This window comes from Danio rerio, chromosome 15, assembly GCF_049306965.1.
Source record: "Danio rerio strain Tuebingen ecotype United States chromosome 15, GRCz12tu, whole genome shotgun sequence".
Classification (NCBI taxonomy): Eukaryota; Metazoa; Chordata; class Actinopteri; order Cypriniformes; family Danionidae; genus Danio; species Danio rerio.
Window position 1 is genome coordinate 4619668 of NC_133190.1, and position 24580 is coordinate 4644247.

General features: G+C 42.7%; 1 protein-coding gene and 1 long non-coding RNA gene across 2 annotated transcripts in view; one reads left to right on the forward strand and one right to left on the reverse strand.

Moving 5' to 3' along the window:
• si:dkey-35i13.1 overlaps window positions 1-24580 on the forward strand; it is a 270744-nt gene that overhangs the window by 57421 nt on the left and 188743 nt on the right. The gene's annotated exons all lie outside the window — the stretch shown is intronic.
• Window positions 1-24580, reverse strand: part of tfdp2 (transcription factor Dp-2) — a gene marked incomplete at its 5' end in the record, with an annotated part of 71602 nt that overhangs the window by 2250 nt on the left and 44772 nt on the right. Inside the window, 5 exon segments of the mRNA NM_198208.1 lie at window positions 2339-2505; window positions 4849-5000; window positions 11416-11484; window positions 11706-11852; window positions 21022-21184. Of these exon segments, the coding sequence (NP_937851.1) occupies window positions 2339-2505; window positions 4849-5000; window positions 11416-11484; window positions 11706-11852; window positions 21022-21184 (698 nt within the window).

Genomic DNA, 24580 nt, shown 5'->3' on the forward strand with positions numbered 1-24580 from the left:
ACAATTACAATACAGGCTTTCAAAGTCTGATGGAAAAAGCTTATTTGTGCATTTATGACCTCTAGATTAGATTACTGTAATGCATTCTTAGGTGGATGCCCTACTAGGGTTGTCACGATACAGGAATTCAGTACCAATTGATACAAATTTTTTGAAAATGTCCATTTCCCGTCCATTTGAGTGCTATTGAGTGCGTTCTTAATCATCACAGATTTGCCATTGTGTTCACGTGCTCAACAGAAATGGCTGTAAAGGTCATCCGTTCACCAAACTCAGCACTGTTTGCTAAGTGTAACCACAGATACAGAAACACTTGAGTGTTTCAAAGTCACGTCGATCCGCTGTTCTGTCAATAAGTTGACATATGAGTGATCCGCTGATAAATCGTGGCTTTAAAACACTCCAGTGTCCCTGTATCTGTGGTTACACTCAGCAAACAGTGCTGAGTTTGGTGAACTGATGACCATCACGGCCAATCACAGTCATTTCTGTTGAGCATTGGAACCCAATGGCAAATCAGCCCTATTTAATTACTCGCTCAACAGTGCTCAAATGTTAGCCGGAAATGAACGATTTTACAATTTCAGTATCGATTGGTACCGAATTCCATTATCTTGCAACCCTATGCTGATTAGGGGCCGTTCCCATACGTTATTGCGTCTAAAACCTATTGGAAAATTTGAGATGTGTCGCTCAATTTCAATACACTTCTCAGCTTGGGCTCCCATCAGCTGTCCTCTCATAGGAACCACCTCTGACAGAAGCTTGCTGCAGCTCTGATACAAGTTCATTTATGGATAAAATTAGAAATTGAGTGCTTTGTGTTTGTCTGAGGTAACTGGTCCACCATTAGTAGTGAAATGTGTATAATAATCCATGTAAAGTCTAAAGCTGATTAGTCGGTTCTTGTCAATAAACCAATCACTGAGCCAATAGCCTTTGAGTTTTAAAGCATTGTGATTTATTAAATGCAGTATTCATTAACCAAATTGATGTTTAGACTCTGAAAGAGATAGATCTGCATTTGTGAATGTATTTTAAGAGTAGATGTCGTTCATGAATTAAATGAATGAGAGTGTATTGGTAGGTTGGTTATTTAGCATGCGAGTCAATCTGGTTTAGCAATCAGCAGAAAGTGGATTCAAAATGGCCACCCTTTGTCACTCATCTAAGTCCTATACCCAGGCCTAAGGGAGGAGACAAGAAAGCCAACATGCTAGTTATGACTGCTCTGACCTTGTACAGACTGATGCAGTTTTTCACACCGTGGGCTTCTATGCATTGACATTTGTATGTCGAGAGGCGTACTCGATAAGGGAATGTGAACAGGAAGGAAACCTGTGGCTATAGTGTAAAGCAATAAGCGATAAGCAAAGTGCAACAGTTATTTGCAGACTTGCAAGTAGATTTGCACAGAATGCAAATTGAATTATTTGATTTATACGATTGAGTATATGAACACAGTAAAAACACCAGTTCAATCACAACTCTTTAATAAGCAAACAAACAAAAAATGCTTATGATAATAACTAATGTGTCCACACGAAAGCGGGTATTTCCAAAACGGTAGCTTTTTCAATGCAGTTTGGCTATTTGTCTACAAACAAACGCAGTATCTGATCACTGAAAGCAAAACCTTTGAAAGGTTTATTTATTTACTTATTTTATTTGACTTCTGATTGGCCAACATGACTTGATGGTTGGAAGTGTATTGCCACCTTTTGGTTTGGCATGCTCTTGACAAGGATTTAATGAATAATCTAATCCTGAGATATGACTATTATACTATAGTCTCTACTACATCTAAAATCCATGACAATTACGTCTATTTTAAAGCACTACTGTATGAAAACAACAAGTTTATGGGAGATTTTGTCGTCAAGCGCAAGAAATCACTCAAAAAGTGTTATGTTTGCTGTTTTTTTAAACTACTTATTTTAAGTGAGCTGAAACAACACCATTCTTACCTTTTTTCGTTTTTTTTTGGAGACAACTTAATTGTTTTAAAATTTAAACTGTTTGTCTGATAGTGAACTCTTCTATTAATATAGTATACAACCGAGCACATGTGTCCAGAAAACAAACTTGTTAAATAAAGTGTTAAGTGTTCACCCAAAGAAAAAAAAAAGAAACACTTCACTGCCTTTCCCACATCTGAGAGAGTTACGGTGTGGAGAAGCCCCAAAGAAGCGTTCCACCCAGACTGTTGCATACCCAGAGTGAAGCATGGGGGATGATGAGTCTACTTAAATTTGTAAAGACTGATAAGCTATCCTAAATCCTTCATGTTAACCTAACAGAAAACGATTATGAGGGACCCAAAATGTTTTACACGTACTGGTGATGTAAGCTTCGAGAGATTTGGGCACCAGAGATTTGGCCAGAGTGAGGTTTTGTGGAGAGCATGTGCCGTTCTCAAGGCCCAGAGACATTCCCATCCGCTTCAGGATCTCAACGTCATCGTGAATCTCAAACGTGTTGTCAAAGTTGAAGAGGTATTCACACCTGTGTGCAGGAAAGAGTTTGTGTTAAATAAAGCATTCTGTTGTTATTACAGATGGTATACGGCTAACACAGGGTTTCTGCAGGTTTCACCAAGTTAAATTTAAGACTTTAAGACATTTTTAAAATCATTATGTATCAAATTTTAAACTTATACAAGACTAAATGCTGAGGAGTTTTTAAATATCCTAGTTAGAAAAGATTTTCACTATTTCCAATCAAAAAATGAATTCAATTGAATAGATTTAATAATACAATCATAATAATTTAGTAATTTTTTTAATTAATTTTCAAATATATCCACTTACTAAGAATATAATTAAAAGTAGCTGTCAATTACTTCAGTCTACAATGATAATAATTTTATATTATAAAAGATAGGTCAGGTCAGTATCCTCAGCAGTAAATAAATGGAGAACTTTTAAGCAAAACTACTTACTTACTGTAAGCAAAGTAATTCAATACTAATTTTAAATAAAATGTTTATTGAGATGGACTGTATGGGTGATAATGGGCAGATTGGGGTAAGTCCTGTTAAAAAAAATGAAGAAGAAGACCTACAACACAATATTTCAGTAGATTTAAGACTTTTTAGGCCCTAAAATTTAGCTTTTGAGATTTAAGACATTTAAAAACATTTTAGGACCCCGCGAATACCCTGCTGTGTTTTTCTAGGATTTTTTCCAGCTGTGGTGGAACACAGATCTACCAAATACCTGTGGCGTTATTTCAATGACAAATGTCGTGAGCACAGTATTAGAGGTCGAGATCGCATTTATGTAATAACTTACATGTACGAGCATGCGAATCGCCGATTTCCTCTGCTCGTGCACAAAACCTCTTGCACGCCCCCTCAAATATAAGCCGCTTCAAGGACATGCAGATCTTCTTGTGCGCTCTCAAATAAACGCTGCTGGGTGCGATTTAGTGTGTTTATGTAACGAGTATGTCTCCGGCGATTATTAGATTTGCTAGGAATGTTTATGAATGTCTCAAATAGACCTACAGAGTAGCATTAATGTCTTGAAGTAAAGTGAAACGGCTATACGTCGTGTTTGCTGGCATCACGCATCACGCACCTGTCAGGTCATGCCAGTCAGTCAGCACGTCACCTTAAAGGGTTAAACAAATGACGCACAGCACTACTACGGTAACAGAAAAGGTTGCGCTGTTATAATTCACTTACCCTTTTAATGCGTTTTGGTGCGATTATTACACGCTATTAAAAAAATAAAATGTTTTGAATGAGAAGCTGTAATGTAGCCATGGTGGGATGAATTTTGGCGTGGCGCCCCGCCATGGACAAATGAATGTAGCGGAAACCATGCCCTGTAACAATAAGAGTAAGTAATCCATACTAAAATGTTTGTTGAACTGTTTTAGTCAACCCAACTTACATCAGTCAAACTGACTAAACATATTAGGTTCAACTTTGCATGGATGTAACTTTTAACTTATCAAATTAAGTTGTTGTGACTTTGTCATTACATTTTTACAGTGCACTTCCATTAAAACACTTACAAATATTTGTATTCCCTGGCTTAATTATATAAGGAGAGCACAGAGAAAATATGCACGCCTATACATATTTCTTTTATTTCTTCCTTTTTGCACATTGGAGTATGGGAGAAACGCAATTTCAGTCTGCTGTGTAATGTACTGTTGCATGGTTTGATTGACAATAAAGTTGACTTGACTTGACTTGACTTGTATTATTATTTTGATTATTTTTTGATTATTATTTTTGATGAATCATTTATTACTGCTGTACCTTTTGCATATTTGTATTTATATATTTTTCTGTATTTTATGTGTTACTTTTATTTATAATGTTATTTTATTCATCTTATTATTAAAATTATATTTTTTATTTGTGTTTTGGCCTAAATTGTTTTTGATGCAAGAGTATACACTCACCGGCCACTTTATTAAGTACACCTGCCTAACTGCTCGTTAACACAAGTTTCTAATCGGCCAATCACATGGCGGCAACTCAATGCATTTAGGCATGTAGACATGGTCAAGACGATCTGCTGCAGTTTAAACCGAGCATCAGAATGGGGAAGAAAGGGGATTTAAGTGATTTTAAATGTAGCATGGTTGTTGGTACCAGATGGGCTGGTCTGAGTATTTCAGAAACTGCTGATCTACTGTGATTTTCACGCACAACCATCTTTAGGGTTTACAGAGAATGGTCCGATAAAGAGAAAATATCCAGTATTACACATTTAAATAATCAATTACATATATTATACATGTAAACATTTTCTTGTTTCAACAGTTTTCTGAAATTAGCAGTGTATATATCTCCAGATAATGGACATGGCAGTGAGTGAAATCTCGTACTTGTCGCTAGAGATGGAGCAGTCGATGACGGTGCGGACGTCTGTGTTGAGAATGATAAAGGGAAGCTGAATGACAGATCCTGCAGGAGGACTGGAACGGGACGACGCTTCGCTGGCCTGGTTCCTCTGCACCAGATTCTTAAAGGCGACCTGCTGCTCATGAGAAGAGAAGAAAAGAGACGCACCAATCACCACATGTACAAACAAAGCCCTAAATCACACATATCATAACAATATGACTGTTATTAGCTCACATTGCTAGTTTTGTGGTGAACAATTCATCAGTGCATGTCATTAGGAGAAAAAAAGCCCTTGCCCTTCTAGGTATTGGGCGTGACCAACACTTAACCACTCCCCTCCAGCTGTCAGTTTTGATAACAAACAGAAATGGTGAGGAGGAGGAGTCTGTAAGGCTGTAAAAACTCTCCTCAATCTCTTTTCCAGATCTTTCTGAATGAAATGCCTACTTTACTACATTTAATACTCATTTAATAATCCATTTCTCTAGGATGATTCAATATGAACATTAAAACAATAATAAAAACGGTCACAGCTTCTGATTTATGACTTTAAATGCTATAATCGCATCTCTGGTGCATCAACCAACACAAAATGATGTGATAAAGAACAAGCCAGTGCGATGTTTGCAGTCAATTGTGCTCAGACTATTCAGGATTCAGGTCTGTCCGACCTTTTTTATTAATAAACGTGTTTGTTTTTATTTAAAATGTAGAATTTCTCTGTTATAATTTATTCATCATTTACAAAACTTTAATGCGCTCCACTATCCGACAGATTGATTAGCTGTAGGCCAGTGGCTCTCAAACTTTTTTTATCAAGTACCACCTCAGAAAAAAATGGTCTCTCCAAGTACCACCAAAATGAGCAGTATTGAAATACAGTACCATAGTAGGCCCAGTAAAGCAGCTAAAACTCTGCACAGTTAAAAAACGTGGCAGATTACCTCAGAAACATAGGCTATATATCATATGTGGCATATTATATACATAATTTTTGATAAATTTTGAAATGTGTGTAGCATGTGCATGACATTCTTCATTCCTCCGCGTACCACTAGAAGGAAGCCGGCGTACCACTAGTGGTACACGTACCACAGTTTGAGAACCACTGCTGTAGGCTATAAAAATCATCAGAAATGTTGTCAAACGGTGCTGTCCCTGTATTTCATAAATAGCCTAGCATTTACTAATGCTGACTTTAGACTGCACGATTTTCAAAGTAGTCGTGACGCAGATGTTTACACACTGCATGACTATCTGGGTAAAGTTCCGTCGCTGCCGTGTTTACACTGTAGGATGGATCGGTGCATGACTTTACAATAGGAGAATCACCAACAACTTTGTCTCGGTCCACAAACTACGTCTCACCACTAAACACACGTGAGAAGTGGCATGGAAACAATGCGAGGTCACATAGTATATCTTTTGTTATCAACTACATAATGAGAAAGAAACCATCAATGGGGTAGCAAATGTACTTATTTTGCTCTCCTGGCTTTTGAAAGGCAATTTCTCCCCAACGTTTTACTTTTTTGACCCGGTTGTGATATTGCTCAAATGACACGTCAAACAGACATGTGTTCTCCTTTTCACAGGTTCCACTAATAAAGCTGCGGTCACACTAGAGTTTGATAATGCGAAATTCTGTCATGCGGCGCTGCGAAAAGGGGCGGGAATAAACAAGATTATTAGGCATTAAAAAAGCGAGCGATTGCTCCATGTTTTAAATTTCTGTCCAGAGAGGTCATGTTTCAATCCTCGATTGGCCTCACGCAGTCAAGTGATCCGATTTCGCAGATCAGAGTTCACCAAGCTTGAAATTTGCACCGCAGCGACCAGCGAAACTTAACGCATGCGTTTCCAGTCTGACGCATTCGCGTGCGGATGAATGGAAGTCTATGGGAGGAAAAGCCCAGTGTGACCGCAGCTTAATTTCCACTAGTTTTCCGTCCATTTCTTGGGTCCAAATAGACCAAAAAGACTGGCCTGTAGATACCCATAGTAGTGGATGCTGCTCTCTCATTGGCTGTAAGTAATCATCAATGTTATTTTCAATCAGAACACATTTCACACGGCATGATTTGAATCGCCGACAGCTTCAGATATTTAGCATGCCAGATATCTCAAAGGTGTCGACAACTCATTAATGATTCCCTCAGATTGCATCTTTAATAGTTCACTGTGTGTCACTCACGTGAACGAGCACCGATTTGCCTGTGATTTTAGGCATTTGTTGGTGATTTCTCAAAACTCAAGTCAAAATTGGGGCTAAAATCATTTAGTCTGAACTCGGCATTACACAGACTATATTGGAGTAGTATTTGAAACTAAAAAGCATTTTCCATCTGTAAAAAACGTCATAATAATGTTTGCCTTAATGCACTAAAACTGCTTTTAAAAGACCAGTAAACACGTAGACATCATGCCTGTCAACATTGGGACGAGAAAACTATGCAAAAAATCCTAAAATTACTAAATGGGTTTACCTGGAGCCGTTTCATTGTAAATAAACAGTCGAAATGGCCAGTAATATAAAATTTTTTGTATTTTATAATTATTTACAAAAGGATAGAATAGCATAAAGCAGAAGAAGCTGGAAATAAACTAAAGTTTAGCCTATTAAAATGAATAGCTATTATAAAAGAACAGAATTAAATTATCAAATCTCATTAACCTTTCCTTCACTGTATAACTTACAGATGGCAGATGGCAGACTCTTAATCAGAGTATTGTCTTCATGGCATTAAAATTGGATTATTGGTGTTCATGTATGGTTTGGGCTGCAGTATCATGGCATTCCCTAGGCGCAATACTTGTGCTAGATAGGGACACTGCCAAAGTCTACCGAACTATTCTGGAGGACCATGTGCACCCAATGGTTCAAACATTGTATCCTTAAGGCGGTGCCGTGTAACAGGATGAGAATGCTCAAATACACACAGCAAGACTGGTGACAGAATGTTTTGATGAACATGAAAGTGAAGTTGAACATCTTCCATGGCCTACACAATCACCTGATGTAAATGTTATTGAGCCACTTTGGAGTGTTTTGGAGGAGCGATTTTGGAGGAAGAAACATTTTCCTCCACCAGCATCACACAGTAACCTGGCCACTATTCTGCAAGAAGAAGGGCTCAAAATCCCTCTCCCCACTGTGCGGGACTTCTATCGATAATTGATGCTGCATTGGCCGCAAAAGAAGGCCATAGACCATACTAATTAATTATTATGGTCTAAAACCAGGCATTTCAGTTTCATAATCCAACCCTCAACGTCATTTACATCTAATAAAAAGGGCAGCTTTAAATCACTTCATATGCTGATAAATGCATTTTGTGCAGTCTTAGCACTAGCACGCACACATGAACACGAACTCATTTCAGTCTCTGCTGTGTGAGGCTGGTCAATGACAAGAACTGAGCCAATGCATTTAATTTAGCACTCCAGCGGCCCTCACATTTCAGCTGAGCACAAGCCTGATCAATATCCCAGCAGGACCAAGGCCTCTTCTGATCCGTCCACACATCTACGGCTTCATCAGTGCGAGCCGCTGTGTGGCATTCATGTTCATCTATAATACGGACTTCACGGTGTTAATGTCGCACATCAACACAAACAGGCCGCAGTGATTTCCTGACAGTCAGTGTGTGGGCTTTGGTTTGACAGCAGGAGATGGATGAGGCTTTCGTCTCACTTCAGGAAAAAAAATAGATCAATATTAGGAGATTGCTGGCCGCCGTCTCTCATCTGCTGCTCGCAATGACCCTTTTCATCGGCTTCTCTCTGGTTATGGAGCGAAGCTGGTTAGCATTGATGATGCTAACTGGATTAAGATTTATTTCAGCAGATTTGGGTTTGCTGATGTGAGCTGTTTAGCAAGGGTAAATTATAAAATAGTGATGTTTTTGTGTTTTGGTTTAAACTTTTCAAATTGTATTTAGCATTTGAAGCCTTTTACTCTCTAAACTGGCTCTATCAATGTTAGCATTTAAGTCCATGTGCTGAAACAAGTCGCTGTGTGAGGAAATGTCCAATCAGTGAGCACTAAAGTAAGGAATGATTTCCTGTGAAATTGAAATTGTGAGTCGCTTGTCAGCACGTGAGCTAATGTGCGTCCAGAATCCCGCAATTGGAGAGACCAAGTGGCAACCTCCCGCTCTCCCTCGTGAAACAAATATGGAAGTAATTAAAACTGCAATTCATTGAAATTCCGCTAGTCCTGGCTCCATAATAGAGCAGGATTCTATTGACCCTAATGCTAAAAAGGCTTTACATTAGAAAAGAAAGTGTTTACAGCCTGCTACAAAGATTGATTTAGTTGTGTATAGCTAATATTACCCTTCATGACAACTGTATGGGAGTGAATTTTTTTAATACCTCATTCGTTTTGTTTATATTAAGTCTGCATAATTAAGGGCGTGGCCACTTGAGTGACAGCCAGATCTTGCCGTCTCATCACCTCAGCCGATTCCGGCTGATTAGCCGCTGAACTTGGCATATTCATTGTATTTTTGTTTTTGTTTATGTGGCTTTACATAGTCAGCTGCCTTTTGGAATTATTTTTTACAACTATCAGATGATATAGCATGCTGTGTGCACTTAATTGTGCTCACAAACCATTCACGTGGCCTCCATTTCCCAGGTGAGTGAAGTTATTTACTTATATATTATATCTAAATGTATTTGTTTTATTTAAGATCATTTATCATGTATAATGTTCTTTAGACCTGTAATGCACTCCAGAATCTGACAGATTGATTAGCTCTAGGCTCTAGAACAGTCATCTGAAGCGTTGTCATACAGTGTTATTCCTGGATTTTATCAATAGCCTTGCATTTACTAACACAGACTATATTTAAAGTATTTGAAAGTGATTTGCGTTTTCCTCCAGTAGAAAGAACAATGTTTAGTGGCTCAATGTCCTACATCAGTGTTTATAAAAGTCTAAACACTTAATTGATATAAAACACAACCAAGCACATGTGGTCAGAACACAAACGAGTCACAGGTGATGAAGTATTAAGAGTTTCTCCCAAAGAAAAGCCCGTCTAAGCAAAATGCTAGCAGGCGTCTATAGCTCCACTCATGCTCCGCCTCTTTGCCCTTATTTGGTCACCCTGGTTGAAGCGATAACGCACAAACAAAATGCTGCCGGTAAGCCACGCCCACTTGTAGCTTCATTTGCGCCCTTTAGAAGCCTTTGGGTGATGTCACAGATACTACATCCATATCTTTTATGATGTATACGACATGCAAATTAAGTCTTGCTTCTCAATGGTACAACATTGAGAACACAAATATTTATGTCCACCTGTCCTTGGAATGAAAACATTTGGAAAATTAAGTTGTCAGCAACACTGTGCTGCATTTGTGGATTGTCTTAAAGTAAAGGCATCTTATTCCTTCTTACAAGCATCTTATTAAGGTAGAGAAAGTGAGAGAAAGGCCCAATCCCAATTCTATTTTTGTACCCCTACCCCTTACAACCGAGGGTGAAGTGGAAAGGCTTTAAAATTTACCCACTGACAATTGGGACAGCACTACAGCACCTGCACACGTCATCATATGTCATTGCGTTCTCTTGCTCCATATGAGATCAGACGATACCGACTGCTGGACAAGATCTCGGATACAAGCGGATGAAATGAATTTCCTTCGCAGGGTGGCAGGGCGCACCCTTATGGATAGGGTAAGGAGCTCTGTCGACCCAGTTCCGGAAAAGCGGTAGAAAATGAATGAATGTCTTAACCTTGTACTAGAGGTCTTCCTTAATGGATTCCCGGGACCCGACCAGATTTCTGCGGCGCGGGAAAGAGTTTCGGAATAAAGCACGGGAGCAGTCGGTAACTGGTTTAATTTTGGACGGGAGCAGGCCGTCTAGCAATATCGCTCCAGACTCCCGAGCGAGCGAGTACGCGTATGTTTGTGTGTGAATGAGACAGCATGATGGTGTGATTAGCTTGTTTGTTGCTGCGTGTGTGCGAATGAGAGAGAGAGCTTTGCCTGTGTGTGTGCTTGGTGCTTATGTGTGTGTGTGTGTGTTTATACAGACTGCTTGTTATAGGCTTTCTGGACTCTGTATAGCTGGGTGGTTTTCGGTTTTGTTCTATTCCCCACTCTTCAGTGGGATCGGGCGCAGCGGGTAGAAAACAGGGCTGGTCGGGCAGCGGGACAACAAATGCTGAATATATATAGAGGTCAGGTTCGGGCTAAAACCTGGCAGGAGCGGGATTCAAAATTTTGTCCCGCGCAGATCTCTACCTCGTACTTCCGCAGTTTTTACGATTCAATGACTCAATCAAAGACTGAATCAGTCAGACATGTTTGCTGAAACTGACCCAAATAGTCTTTCGTTCCCATCTAGAAATGAAAACACAAGCAAAAACTAAAACGCACAGATAAAGAGTTAAACGCTAAAGTACTGAAATCCCTAAGCATTGACTTCTTTTTCTGCTGATGATTCCCATGTGTGGTGCTGTTTGTAATTTCAGCCATGACGTTCATTGCAAGACCAGACGCAAACAAACACAAACAGGTGTGCAACAAACCTGTAATATTAGCTCTTCTAGCTGCGCTCGTTTCTGCCGGATTCTTTCCAAACGCTTCTGTTTTTCCAACTGAAAAATGAGCACAATCACACACACACACACACACACACACAGAAGTAAATAAGCAAGACATGACTGTAGTATAGATCAAGATTTAGTTAGCTGGATAATACGCAGATATGAGCATTAGCTGGTCTAAAGGTGTGTGATCCACATTCAGCCTGTTTCTGCCACAGATGTGACACTAACAGATAGTGTCTGTCTTCAAACACACACACACACACACACACCTCTAAGTTGCGGCACTCCTGGGCTGAGTTTGTGGGAAGGCCGATCCAGCGTATCTCCTTCTTCTCTTTGGAGATAATGTTCATGGCCATCAGCACGTTGAGCGCGTCATACACACGCCGGCGAATGTTTTTCTGGTCGTACACCTGCTGCAAGCACAAACACACACCTTTTTCATGAACAAGGAGCAAGCAGATGTGTGATCATTCAGCCCCAAAAACTTCCTGCATCTTTTTTTAATTACACCTTTTCAGCGTTCCAGCAGGATTAAAACATCGAGAGGACTGTCAGGACTAATAGCGGAAAATATTTGCTCGCTGCGGGGACAAAACAGCTCTTATGCAACGATCCAAACCCGAAGTCTCATTACAAATAAGAGATATTATCCGAGATCAACGTGAAGTGTGTGTTCCTGCTTAGGGGTGATGAGTGCCAGACGAGAGGTGGACACTGTGCAGGACTGCAGGAAGAGCTGGACGTCCTTCAGACTGATAAATCACAGCTATTTAACAGGGGAGGCTGCAGCTCTGTTTTACTCGGCTGTGTAAACTGTTGGCCAGTAAAGTGATGGCCGTTTAAGTGGCGAGCATATGCATATTTCATATGTGAAAGGCCAGTCGGAGACAGTGTAGATCAATAGCAGATTGCGCTGGAAGAAAACATGACGTCAAATCCATGATGAGTCTTAAAAGACTCTTGAATGTAGGAGGGTTTGAACCTCACTTCGCCCATTTCAAATCAATTGTTTAGGGTTTTAAAGAACATCTTGATGTTTAAACTGATACAGTGGTGTGGAAAAAAGTGTTTGCCTTCTTACTGATTTCTTATTTCTTAGCATGTTTGTCACACTTTAATGTTTCAGATCATATAACACATATAAATATTAGTCAAAGAAAACACAAGTAAACACTGTGGAGAGGTAAGCGTGGTCGAACACCCAATCAGGGGGGAGAGCATGCTAGGAGCCCGGCGGCTAATCAGCGGGTCAATCAGAAATGATAAATAACACCTGTCTTTCTAGTGATTGGGCCGGAGAGACTCCCTTCTTAAGGAGAACGGGAGGAGCAGTCGGGAGAGGAGAGAGCACACACACACATACACACCCACGCACACAGTTTGCTAGTGCTGTGGAAAAGCAAAATAAAAGATATTGCTTACCTGATATCGCCGACCCTGTCTTCTTCTTCCCACACAACAACGAACTATACTACAGTGGTGCCGAAACCCGGGAAGGAGAAGAGCCTCACTGCCAGAATGACCACTCCGTCAAGAATGCCATTTGCGGAAGCTATCCAGGCCCTCTCGGTCCTCCACCAACAACAACATGAGACGCTGGTGGAACTAAAGAACATCCAGGAACAACATTTCCAAGTCCTCATGGAGGCCCAGCGGGAGGACCGCGAGCAAATCCGGAGTCTGCTGTCCCAGGGGATCCGGCCCGCTCCGACATCTGCCGCCCACCCTCCCATCACCTTACAGAAAATGGTGCCGGAGGATGATCCGGAAGTGTTCCTGGATATTTTTGAAAAGATGGCTGAGGCGTGTGGCTGGCCGCGGGCTGAGTGGCCGGTACGAGTCATCCCGCTGCTCTCGGGCGAAGCCCAGATCGCCGCACAGCAGCTACCGGCCCAGAATCTCCTGGAATACGCTCATCTGAAGCGAGCTATTCTCCAGCGGGCCGGCCGCAACCCGGAGGAGCAACGTCAGCTCTTCCGATCGCTGGTTTTGGCTGAAGGCGGCCGGCCCTTTGCGTTCGCCCAGCAGCTCCGTGACGCCTGCCGCAGATGGCTGATACAGGATGGCCGAACCACCACCCAACTGGTGGATGCCGTGGTGCTGGAGCAATTCATCACCCGCCTCCCCTCCCGAACATCGGAGTGGGTCCAGTGCCACCGGCCTGATGATCTGGAGACGGCCATCCGACTGGCGGAGGATCACCTGGTGGCGAGGTCCAGGGTTGGCGAAATAACCTCTCTCTCTTCTCCCCCTCTCTCTCTCTCTCTTCCTGTTCCCAGGCCCAGACTGCGGAGACCGCCCACACCTGCACCCAGACGGCGGTGCGCAATGGCGGATCTGCCAAACGTCCCAAGAGGGGCGGGGCCTCATTCGGGCAGAGGGGTGGAGCAACGACCCCTGGCGGTTGCCCAGACACTGCCAGGATTCTCTCCGGTTCAATCGGTTGCTCCTGCTGGCCCCGGGGGTATAGTGGGAAGGTCTGGGCCGATGCATTTGCGTCGCGGGCACGAGGATAGCGCACCAAAAATCTGCTCCGTGAAGGAGGCGAGTGCGCTGATTCGCGTCCCCGCCACGCCAATCGTCGCCCCCGGTCGCAACGGGCTATACCGGGTACCAGTGAGTATAAAAGGGGGTACATATCAAGCTTTGGTGGATTCGGGGTGTAACCAGACTTCCATCCACCAAAGCCTGCTTCAAGACCCGGCATTGGATATGAGCCGCACGGTAAGGGTAAGGTGTGTGCACGGGGATGTAATTCACTACCCGCTGACGGCAATAGACATTCAATTTCGGGGGAAAAAACATAGAGTAGAGGTAGCAGTTAACTCGCACCTCAAACACCCGCTAATTCTGGGAACTAATTGGCCTGGATTTAATAGATTATTGGGAGTCTTATGTGCGGGTGCTTCTTGGAAGAAGAAATCGCCGGATAGGGGACGTGTCGCTCAGCTGGGGGAATCCCAGGCGGTGACGTCACGCGCTGACTCAGGGGAAGGGCTGGGAATTTCCCGGTGTAAAGACTTTCCCCTGGAGCAGTCGCGTGATGACACGCTAAAACATGCACTCGAAAGAGTGCAGGTTATTGATGGGAAAATCCTCCAGCCTGATAGACCCCTCTCCTATCCGTATTTTGCGGTTATTAATGATAGGGTGTATCGAGTGACCCAAGACGCTCAGACAAAAGAAGATACAACCCAGTTATTAGTACCAAAGAGCCGCCGGGAAATGCTTTTTCAGGCGGCTCATTCTAATCCTATGGCCGGACATTTAGGTCAGGCGGCCACACTAAATCGCCTCATGACCCGATTCTTTTGGCCGGGCATTCACGGTGACGTCAGCAGATGGTGCGCTGCGTGCAGTGAATGTCAGCTGGTAAATCCGCCGGCCACCCCAAAAGCGCCGTTGCGCCCTTTACCAATTATGGAGATCCCCTTCGAGAGAATTGGTATGGATCTAATCGGGCCATTAGAGCGATCCGCACGCGGGCATCGGTTTGCATTAGTTCTGGTGGATTATGCAACCCGCTACCCGGAAGCAGTCGCGCTCCGTAATATCTCAGCAAAGAGCGTTGCGGAGGCGCTGTTTCGCCTCATCTCCCGTGTGGGAATCCCCAAGGAGATTCTCACTGATCAAGGCACCGCGTTCATGTCACGCACGATGCGCGAGCTTTACGGATTATTGGGCATTAAATCTATTCGCACCAGCGTCTATCACCCACAAACAGACGGGCTGGTGGAAAGATTTAATCGCACGCTTAAATCAATGATCCGTAAATTCGTTCACGAGGACGCGAAAAATTGGGATAAGTGGTTGGAGCCCTTATTATTCGCTGTGCGGGAGGTTCCCCAAGCCTCCACGGGGTTTTCCCCCTTCGAGCTTCTCTACGGCAGACAGCCCAGAGGGGTTTTGGATGTTGTTAGAGAGGCTTGGGAGGACGAGCCTTCTAAAAGTAAAAATGAAATTCAATATATCCTGGACCTTAGAGCAAAACTCCACACACTGGGGCGGCTCTCTACAGAGAATTTGCTTAAGGCTCAGGATGACCAACGCCGGCGATATGATAAGGGCACTAAACTCCGTAAATTTTCACAGGGAGATAAAGTACTTGTACTGCTACCCACTTCCAGCTCTAAATTACTCGCCAAGTGGCAAGGGCCGTTTGTGGTCACACGACGAGTCAGTGATCTCGATTACGAGGTGGTTCGTTCGGACAGGGCTGACTCGCGTCAGATTTATCATATTAATCTGCTTAAGCAGTGGAGGGAGCCGGAGGACGTGGCGCTGGCTACGCTTGTTACTAACGAGGATGACCTGGGGCCGGAGAGCTCCGGCCGTGAACGGCCGAGCGCTCTGGTCACCGGGGGCGATCATCTCTCAGCGAGCCAGCTCCTCGACATCCGGCACCTCCAACGTGAATACTCTGACGTGTTTTCGTCCCTGCCCGGTCGTACTAACCTGATTCAGCACCATATCGAGACCGAACCGGGCGTGGTCGTTAGGACCCGGCCGTATCGCCTACCTGAACACAAGAAAAAAGTGATTCAGGAAGAATTGAGTAATATGTTGAAAATGGGAGTAGTGGAAGAATCCCACAGCGACTGGGCCAGCCCGATTGTCTTGGTGCCTAAGACGGACGGCTCGGTCCGGTTCTGTGTGGATTATCGCAAGGTGAATGCTGTGTCAAAATTTGACGCTTATCCAATGCCGCGTATTGACGAGTTGCTCGACCGGTTAGGTGCTGCTCGATATTACTCGACATTGGATTTAACGAAGGGCTATTGGCAGATCCCCTTATCTCCAATATCCCGCGAAAAAACAGCCTTCACTACGCCGTTTGGATTGCACCAATTTGTGACGCTTCCGTTCGGGCTGTTCGGGGCACCGGCGACGTTTCAGCGCCTGATGGACAAAATACTCGGCCCTCACACAGCATATGCCGCTGCTTATCTAGATGATATCATCATTTACAGTAATGACTGGCAGCGGCATATGCAACATTTGAGGGCGGTATTGTCGGCGCTGAGACGGGCCGGGCTCACGGCCAACCCACGGAAGTGCGCAATTGGGCGAGTGGAGGTAAGGTATCTGGGCTTCCACTTAGGTCACGGGCAGGTGCAGCCCCAAATTGATAAGACTGCAGCCATTGCAACCTGTCCGAGACCTAAGACCAAAAAGGAGGTGAGACAGTTTTTGGGGCTGGCAGGATATTATAGGCGTTTTGTCCCTAATTATTCGGCCCTTGTCAGCTCATTGACTGATCTCACTAAAAAGGAGGGACCGGATACCGTCCAATGGTCGGAGCAGTGCCAACAGGCCTTCTCAAAGGTAAAATCTATACTTTGTGGGGGGCCGCTATTGCACGCTCCTGACTTTGCTCTCCCCTTTGTTTTACAGACGGACGCATCCGATCGGGGACTGGGGGCGGTTCTCTCGCAGGAGGTGGCGGGAGTGGAACGGCCGGTGCTGTACATTAGCCGCAAACTCAGCAAGAGTGAGGCTAAGTACAGCACCATAGAAAAGGAGTGCCTGGCGATCAGGTGGGCCGTTCTCACTCTCCGCTATTACCTCCTGGGTAGGGAATTCGTCCTCTGTTCAGATCACGCTCCTCTCCAGTGGCTTCACCGCATGAAGGATACCAATGCGCGGATCACCCGTTGGTATCTAGCTTTACAACCTTTTAAGTTCAAGGTGATCCACAGGCCGGGCGTACAAATGGCTGTAGCCGACTTCCTCTCGAGGGCGGGGGGGGGAGGGCTGCAGGCCGGACGGCTCCCCGGCCTGAGGCGGGCGGTGGGGGTATGTGGAGAGGTAAGCGTGGTCGAACACCCAATCAGGGGGGAGAGCATGCTAGGAGCCCGGCGGCTAATCAGCGGGTCAATCAGAAATGATAAATAACACCTGTCTTTCTAGTGATTGGGCCGGAGAGACTCCCTTCTTAAGGAGAACGGGAGGAGCAGTCGGGAGAGGAGAGAGCACACACACACATACACACCCACGCACACAGTTTGCTAGTGCTGTGGAAAAGCAAAATAAAAGATATTGCTTACCTGATATCGCCGACCCTGTCTTCTTCTTCCCACACAACAACGAACTATACTACAAACACATCATTCACTTTTGAAATGAAGGATTTTTATCATTAAGGGAAAACAAAATTAAAATTAAAGCTGCAAGCAGCAATGACAGGGACCTCGCACCCGGGCTCACCGCCCCCCTGTGGCCTCAGGATGACAGAAAAGAGCGAACAACAATAATTTAAGCCGATATATATAAAGAACCTGAGAAAATCACAGATTTATGCCAAACTTCCTCCTGTCAGCAGGTGGCGCTATAACTGTGACTCAAGATTGGCATGTAGATGCATTCAGTAAAGGAATCTTATCAAACATGTGAATTTTCAGGCAGATCGGACATTGTTTGGCTGAGTTATAAGTCATTTCCTGTTGCCAGCAGATGGCGCTATAACTGTATCTGGATATTGGCAAGTAAACATGTTCATGTCAGGACTGTTATCAAACGTGTGGATTTTGAGGCAGATCGGATAATGCTTACCTAAGTTATAAAAACTTCCTGTTTTGTGGTGAATTGTCAAAGTTTGCTAGGCCGCCACGGACACACCCTTCGACGAAAACTCTAGATCTTCGCAATTTAACATCGTCAAGGCGTTTAGATGATAAAAGCCAATTTTGGTGTTGATCCGATAAAATCCCTTGGAGAGGTTTGTTAAAATACAACCCCTGAAAATGGCAAAAAAGCCACTTTTTTGCCGCAGGAAATTAAAAATATCTGACTTCCTGTTGGGTTTAAGATTCCGCTTTTTTGTAGGTTTTGGCGTGTTTTTCGGTGTGTGCCAATTTTCGTACGTGTGCGTGATTCATAACTCGGGGGCCAGTCCGTCAAAAGTGCATAGGTGCCGCTGTCGAGTCATTTTGCCACGCCCACTTCCGAAACCCATAACAAACTTACATTTTCGCCACTTCTGAGACGTGTGCAAAGTTTAGTGAGTTTTCGGGCATGTTTAGCCCCTCAAAACAGCTATTCATTCCGCGGAAAAAGAAGAAGAAAAAGAAGAAGAAGAAGAACCGTTTCGGTGCTCGGTCCCTAATAAATTTAAACTACATATTCCTGTGTGAAAAAGTGTTTGCTCCCTAAACCTAATAACTAGTTGGTTCACCTTTAGCAGCAACAACTACAATCAAGCATTTTCAATAACTTATAATAAGCTTTTTACAGCGCTCTGGAGGAATTTTGGCCCACTCATCCTTGCAGATTTATTATAATTCAGCCACATTTGGAAAGTTTGAGCATGACCTGCCTTTTTAAGATCATGTCACAACACCTCAATTGGATTCAGGTCAGGACTTTGACTAGGCCACTCCAAAGTCTTCATTCTGTTTTTCTACAGCCATTCTGAGGCCATTTTGGGGATCATCAAGATGTTTTCTGACAAAGCTGATACAAACTTTTATGTTCTTTTTGCTCAGCAGTGGTTTTCATCTTGAACTGTAGAACATGTCAACAGGCCTGTGTCATGTTGAATGTACTTTTTTGCATGTTTATCACACTTTAATGTTTCAGTTCATTAAACAAATTTAAATATTAGTCAGAGATAACACAAGTAAACATTACGCAGGGAATGACGATGATTAGGTTCCAAACTTAAGCGAACTTACTGTATGTTCACACCGAAAGCGGCGAGAGCATCAAAGTAGCCGGAAGTCATTAATTTTCAATGAGAGCCAGCGGCGGTAAGTGGCGAGGAGCAGCGCGGCACGTCTTCCCCAGTGTGGATGTTAAGCAGAGTTGAAATCAAATTAACTTTATGGTAATGAGCTATGACGCGGTTTGGCGGCAAGCAATCAGAATGAAGAAGTCCACCGCTTGAGAGGAGTTTAGAGAACAGACTTGTGAACTTTGGTTCCGACCACAGTTGTTCCCACGGGTTTGATTATCGCGGTCGCCGGATTTTCAATTATTTACAATGTTTTTTCAGGAACATGCATTAAATTAATTACTGGCGAGTTATTGATGTGCATTAATGTTACACCTATATATATTTTTATCTTTAAAAAAGTGTGAATCTCATGCGACGGGTTGTTGCGCGCGTAGTGAAGAGCGGTGTTGTCGCGCGCCTACTGAAGAGCGGGACCGAGGGTGTGCCGCGTCGCGGGGGCACTTTTGATCATTTTGTAAGGGCACTTTCTATCCAAGACTAAAAAGGGCATGTGCACTGCACAGGTTGAGCCCTATGTGTGCACGCGCCTGACGCACAGTTAGGCTCTGCAGTAGGACAATTACCCAAAACACCAGCAAGTCTACTTCTGAATGGCAGAAGAAAAACAAAATGAACTGGCCTGGTCAAAGTCCTGACCTAAATCCAATTGAGATGCTGAGACATGTTATGTCTGACTAATATTTGAGTTTTTTTTTGACAATCTGAAACTTCAAAGTGTGACAAACATGCAAAATATAAGAAATCAGTAAGGGGGCAAACATTTTTTCTCCTCAACCACCACCAACCAGTTAGAAGTTGGGCTGTGCGATATTGAAGAAAAATATGATAGCATGGCTGAATAATGCGATTTAGATACGTATCATGATATTTCTGAAAAATGATATAGCCAACATATGTTTCATATTATTTCAAGTGGAAGAAAGCATCACTACTACTAACTTCTGAAAGTAAACAAAAAGTGTTTGCCCCTTTACTGATTTCTTATTTCTTAGCATGTTTGTCACACTTTAATGTTTCAGTTCATCAAACAAATGTAAATATTAGTCAAAGATAACACAAGTAAGCACATCATGCAGGGAATGATGATCATTAGGTTTCAAACCGAAGCCAACTTGGGCTCTACAGCAGGATGATGACCCAAAACACACCAGCAAGTCGACTTCTGATTGGCAGAAGAAATACAAAATGTAGTGGCCTAGTCAAAGTCCTGACCCGAATCCAATAGAGATACTGAGACATGACCTTAGAAAGGCGGTTCATGCTGGAAGACTCTCTAGCGTGGCTAAATTACAGTTCTGCAATGACGAGCGGGACGAAATTCCTCCAGAGCGCTGTAACAGACTCATTGCAAGGTAATTAAAATCGCTTGATTGCAGTTGTTCTGCATAGGTTTGCTCCATCACAGTCCAAACACATGCGCTATAGGTGAATTGGATGTACTAAATTGGCCGTAGCGTATAAGTGTGTGTGAATGTGAGTGTGTATAAATGTTTCCCAGTACTGTGTTGTGACTGGAAGGGCATCTGCTGTGTAAAACATATGCGGTTGGCGGTAGTTGGTGGTTCATTCCGCTGTGGGGACTCCTGATAAATAAGGGACTAAGCAGAAGTAAAATGAAGGAATGAGGATCTGAAACTTTACAGTGTGCCAAAAAAAAAAAAGAACTTAGTAAGGGGGCAAACACTTTTTCACACTACTACACAGTATTTTAAGGCACTCACATCACTTAGTGGTAGAGCTGTGCAAACTTGAAAAATGTATTAGCATGGCTAAATAATGTGATATTCGATACACAATATATTTACAAAAATAATGTAAAAGAAATGACGCTGTGGTCTGGTACTCACAGAGTCTGCAGGCATCAGACTGCTGGCGTGTGTGAACTCGGCTACCAGCTCATCTGCCACCTCGTTGTACGACGTAGTGCCTTTCTTCTGGACCTTCTCGCACACCTTCATGGAGAAATGCCGCAGGCCTTTACCATTCTTATCCGCCCTTTTCAATCTCTTACTGCACAGACAGAAATAGAAATGTTGCAGAGTTTACATAACATAGTATATGAGGTAAAAGATGATGAAAACTATTTAGATTGTATTTATACAACAGTTTGACGGCATAATCATGTATAAAAAAAAGAAAGTCCCAAAATCCTTTTGTACAAGGAACTACTTTCTTCCGCCATTCATTCCCATCTGCAGCTGATGACAGAACAGCAGAATCCGTTGCTCCTTCACCAATGTCACTTTAGAGCTAGTGTTTGAATGATTCTCTAGCGTCATGTCTAAAACGATAATAAAACAGGTGATTTTGCTCAGCATTTTAGGATTACAAGGCTGAACGGCATGAAATGCCATCAGTCTATAGAGATTGCTCAGTATTTCTCTGTTAGAATCAGGAGATCACAATAATTATCCCCGAAAAAAGTAAAAGCAACGCAATCACTACCAGATTACTGTTGTGTTTGTGATAAGGAAAAAACGCTAAGCAAATGCGGCCATTTCTTCTCTTTCTTTCTTCCCAACTAGTCTGCAGTAACAAAAACAGTAACTCAGGGTTATACAAAGAGTGACCAACGCAAAATACATACATTCCTGATATGCGAGTCCCATCTTACACTCAATACACTACAATTACTACGGTATAAATACAGCATTACAACATACAAAAGAGAGAGATCGACTTAGAAAGTCACTTACCAGTTTAACCACTTAAACTCTGTGACATCATCGACTTTCGCTTTCAGATTTAAAGGGCTAGCGTTGCACCAGACCCCCGTAAGTGATGTCGTTTGAAAGTGTAGAATCTATATTTTATGCATATATGCATCACTTTGGTTTTTATCCTACTGTATAAAAGTTATTTACACTTAAATACACAGTATTTTGGATACCCGAGCTAGGTATTTTACATTGGTTCATTTTCATATTTTTCATATGACACATGTACAAGTTATAGCTCAAATGAAAGCTCTTGCCGGTGCTCATTCAGTTCTAGCATTCTTTTTACTGAATTATATTCATATGCCAAACAGTTGTTGAATGAATTGTGGTGTTTCCATGGCGCAGAAGTGTAAACAATGCATTCATGATCAATAAGCAGCCCCAGATAGCACAGACAGCAGTCATCTCTTACCTTATGCTGTGTGCTTCAGGGCCATTCTCCTCTGTTTTTGAGTTGATGTGCATAAGTAATCCTTTTATATGTCTGATGTGGTCCAAACACAGGGAATTATGTTTGATCAAACAAAAGAATAGTGAAAAATGTAAACAAGGATCGGTCTCTGTGGCTTGTACAGCACCTCTCATCAGTTGGAATGCAATAACTTTTGCATAGATTATGGTAGAGACATTTTTCTTTTTTCCTATGATTACAGACATATGCAGGAAACACCAAAATTAATTACAGCACGCTAGACCACACACAACCTAAAAGGTACACTTTCACATTTGAGTTTATAAAAAAAAAATTACAAAAAGCGCCTCTTTTTTAGGTGTTTATTATAACACAGACGACATATACAGTTATTTTAAACACTTTCAATAGTGTTTTATGAAAATTCAAAGAGTTTTCTTTAAAATGATATCAAATGTTTGCATTTACACCTCTGCATGTAGATTTGGGAAGCTTTTAAATTTGGGTAGGCAAAATCCAGGTGGAAATCCCCATATAGCAGCAGAGTTTAAGTGGTTAATATTGTTTAGATCAGCTGTAGTTTGAAAATACGCTGTTTTTAATCTTCTAAGAGCTTATTATGCGGTCTCTGTCGCCATCTTATGGATGGACAACGCCAACCATCTTTGCTCTGCTCAGCGTGACAGGCTGATGGATGTCGACGTGCTGTATCTCCGAAATTATAAATATTTAAAATAGGCACTATCCTTATGAATAAACTGCATAGTTGCAATCTAAACAACTACATTATTGCCTAAATAAGCCTCAAAAGTAAATTATGTTGTCCAACAGCTGCAATATTAGTCAAACTGTAGTGAGTCTATTGATCTGCTGCCACTATGTGGGCAGAGTAATACACAAGGGTGAAGAGGCCATACGAGTGCTGTTACTATAGGAATAATGCACGGCTATCAGCCAATTACATACGAGAACCAGACAGGAGTACAATACAGAGACGGACACATCCACACACACAGACAAATCTACACACAGACAGCGACTCGCACAGACACACACACGGGCAGGAAGTCTTATGATGAACTGCCGCCTGAAGTGTTTTCATTAAGCAGCACGAGTGTGTTTTCTGGAAATGTATAGAAAGTGAAATGTTTAAAGGACCTCGCCTTGAGCACAAACAGATGAACACACTTCAAACACCTCATGTGTGTGTGTGTGTGTGTGTGTGTGTGTGAGATCCCTTCATTCAACATTTAGAGTTTACATCTGTCAGAACTGTTCCTCATTTGATGATTCTACTATTGAAGCCAAAACACACAAACGCAATTACTCACAATCTAGAAACAGCATGTGACACACCACCATGAGTGTAGTCTGTGTATTTTGTGCTCGCGGCCTGCATGTGTGCGCACATACATTGCAGTGTGTTTGACAATCGTCTGGGTTTTTGGCTCCGGGTCATGTTACTGTAGCAGGATGTGCCACATTCAAACAACAGAGGTGGGAAAACAAGCACATGTGACGCGTGGAGGACTGACTCAATGTGACGCTTACTGTCACACACACTCATTCACTCACTTATGATCAGCATTAGGAATTAGGGAACTGTTGTTTCTGAAAGCAAATCTGGCTTCATATAATGACATGTTGTTGCTGTGAGGTTGCTGTTGTGTTCTGGGTGGTTACTAGGGCACTGTACGATGGTTGTGGCTGTTGCCGGGTGTTTTTTGTTTGTTTGTTTTGTGTGCCTCAACTAGCATGCAAACTTGGCTTGCAAACCCTGATAGGGTGTTGCTATGATGTTGCTATTGTGTTCTGGGTGGTTACTAAGGCATTGCAAGATGGTTTTGGGTGTTCTAGCTTTATTTTGTGTGTGTGCGTGCCTTAACTCACATGTAAATGTGGGTTTTACAATGACAAGGTGTTGCTATGAGGTTGGTATTGTGTTTTGGGTGGTTACCAGGGCACTGTAAGATGGTTGTGGCTGTTGCCGGGTGTTTTTTGTTTGTTTGTTTGTTTTGTGTGCCTCAATTTGTACGCAAATTTGGCTTGCAAACCCTGATAGAGTGTTGCTATGAGGTTATTATTGTGTTCTGGGTGGTTACTAGGGCATCAAAATATGATTTTGGGTTTTCTAGTTTGTTGTTGTTGTTGTTTTGTGTGCCTCAACTTACATGCAAATTAGTTTTTTACAATGACAAACTGTTGCTATAAGGTTGCTATAGTGTTCTGGGTAGTTAATAGGGCATTACAATATGGTTTTGTGGCATTTAGTTG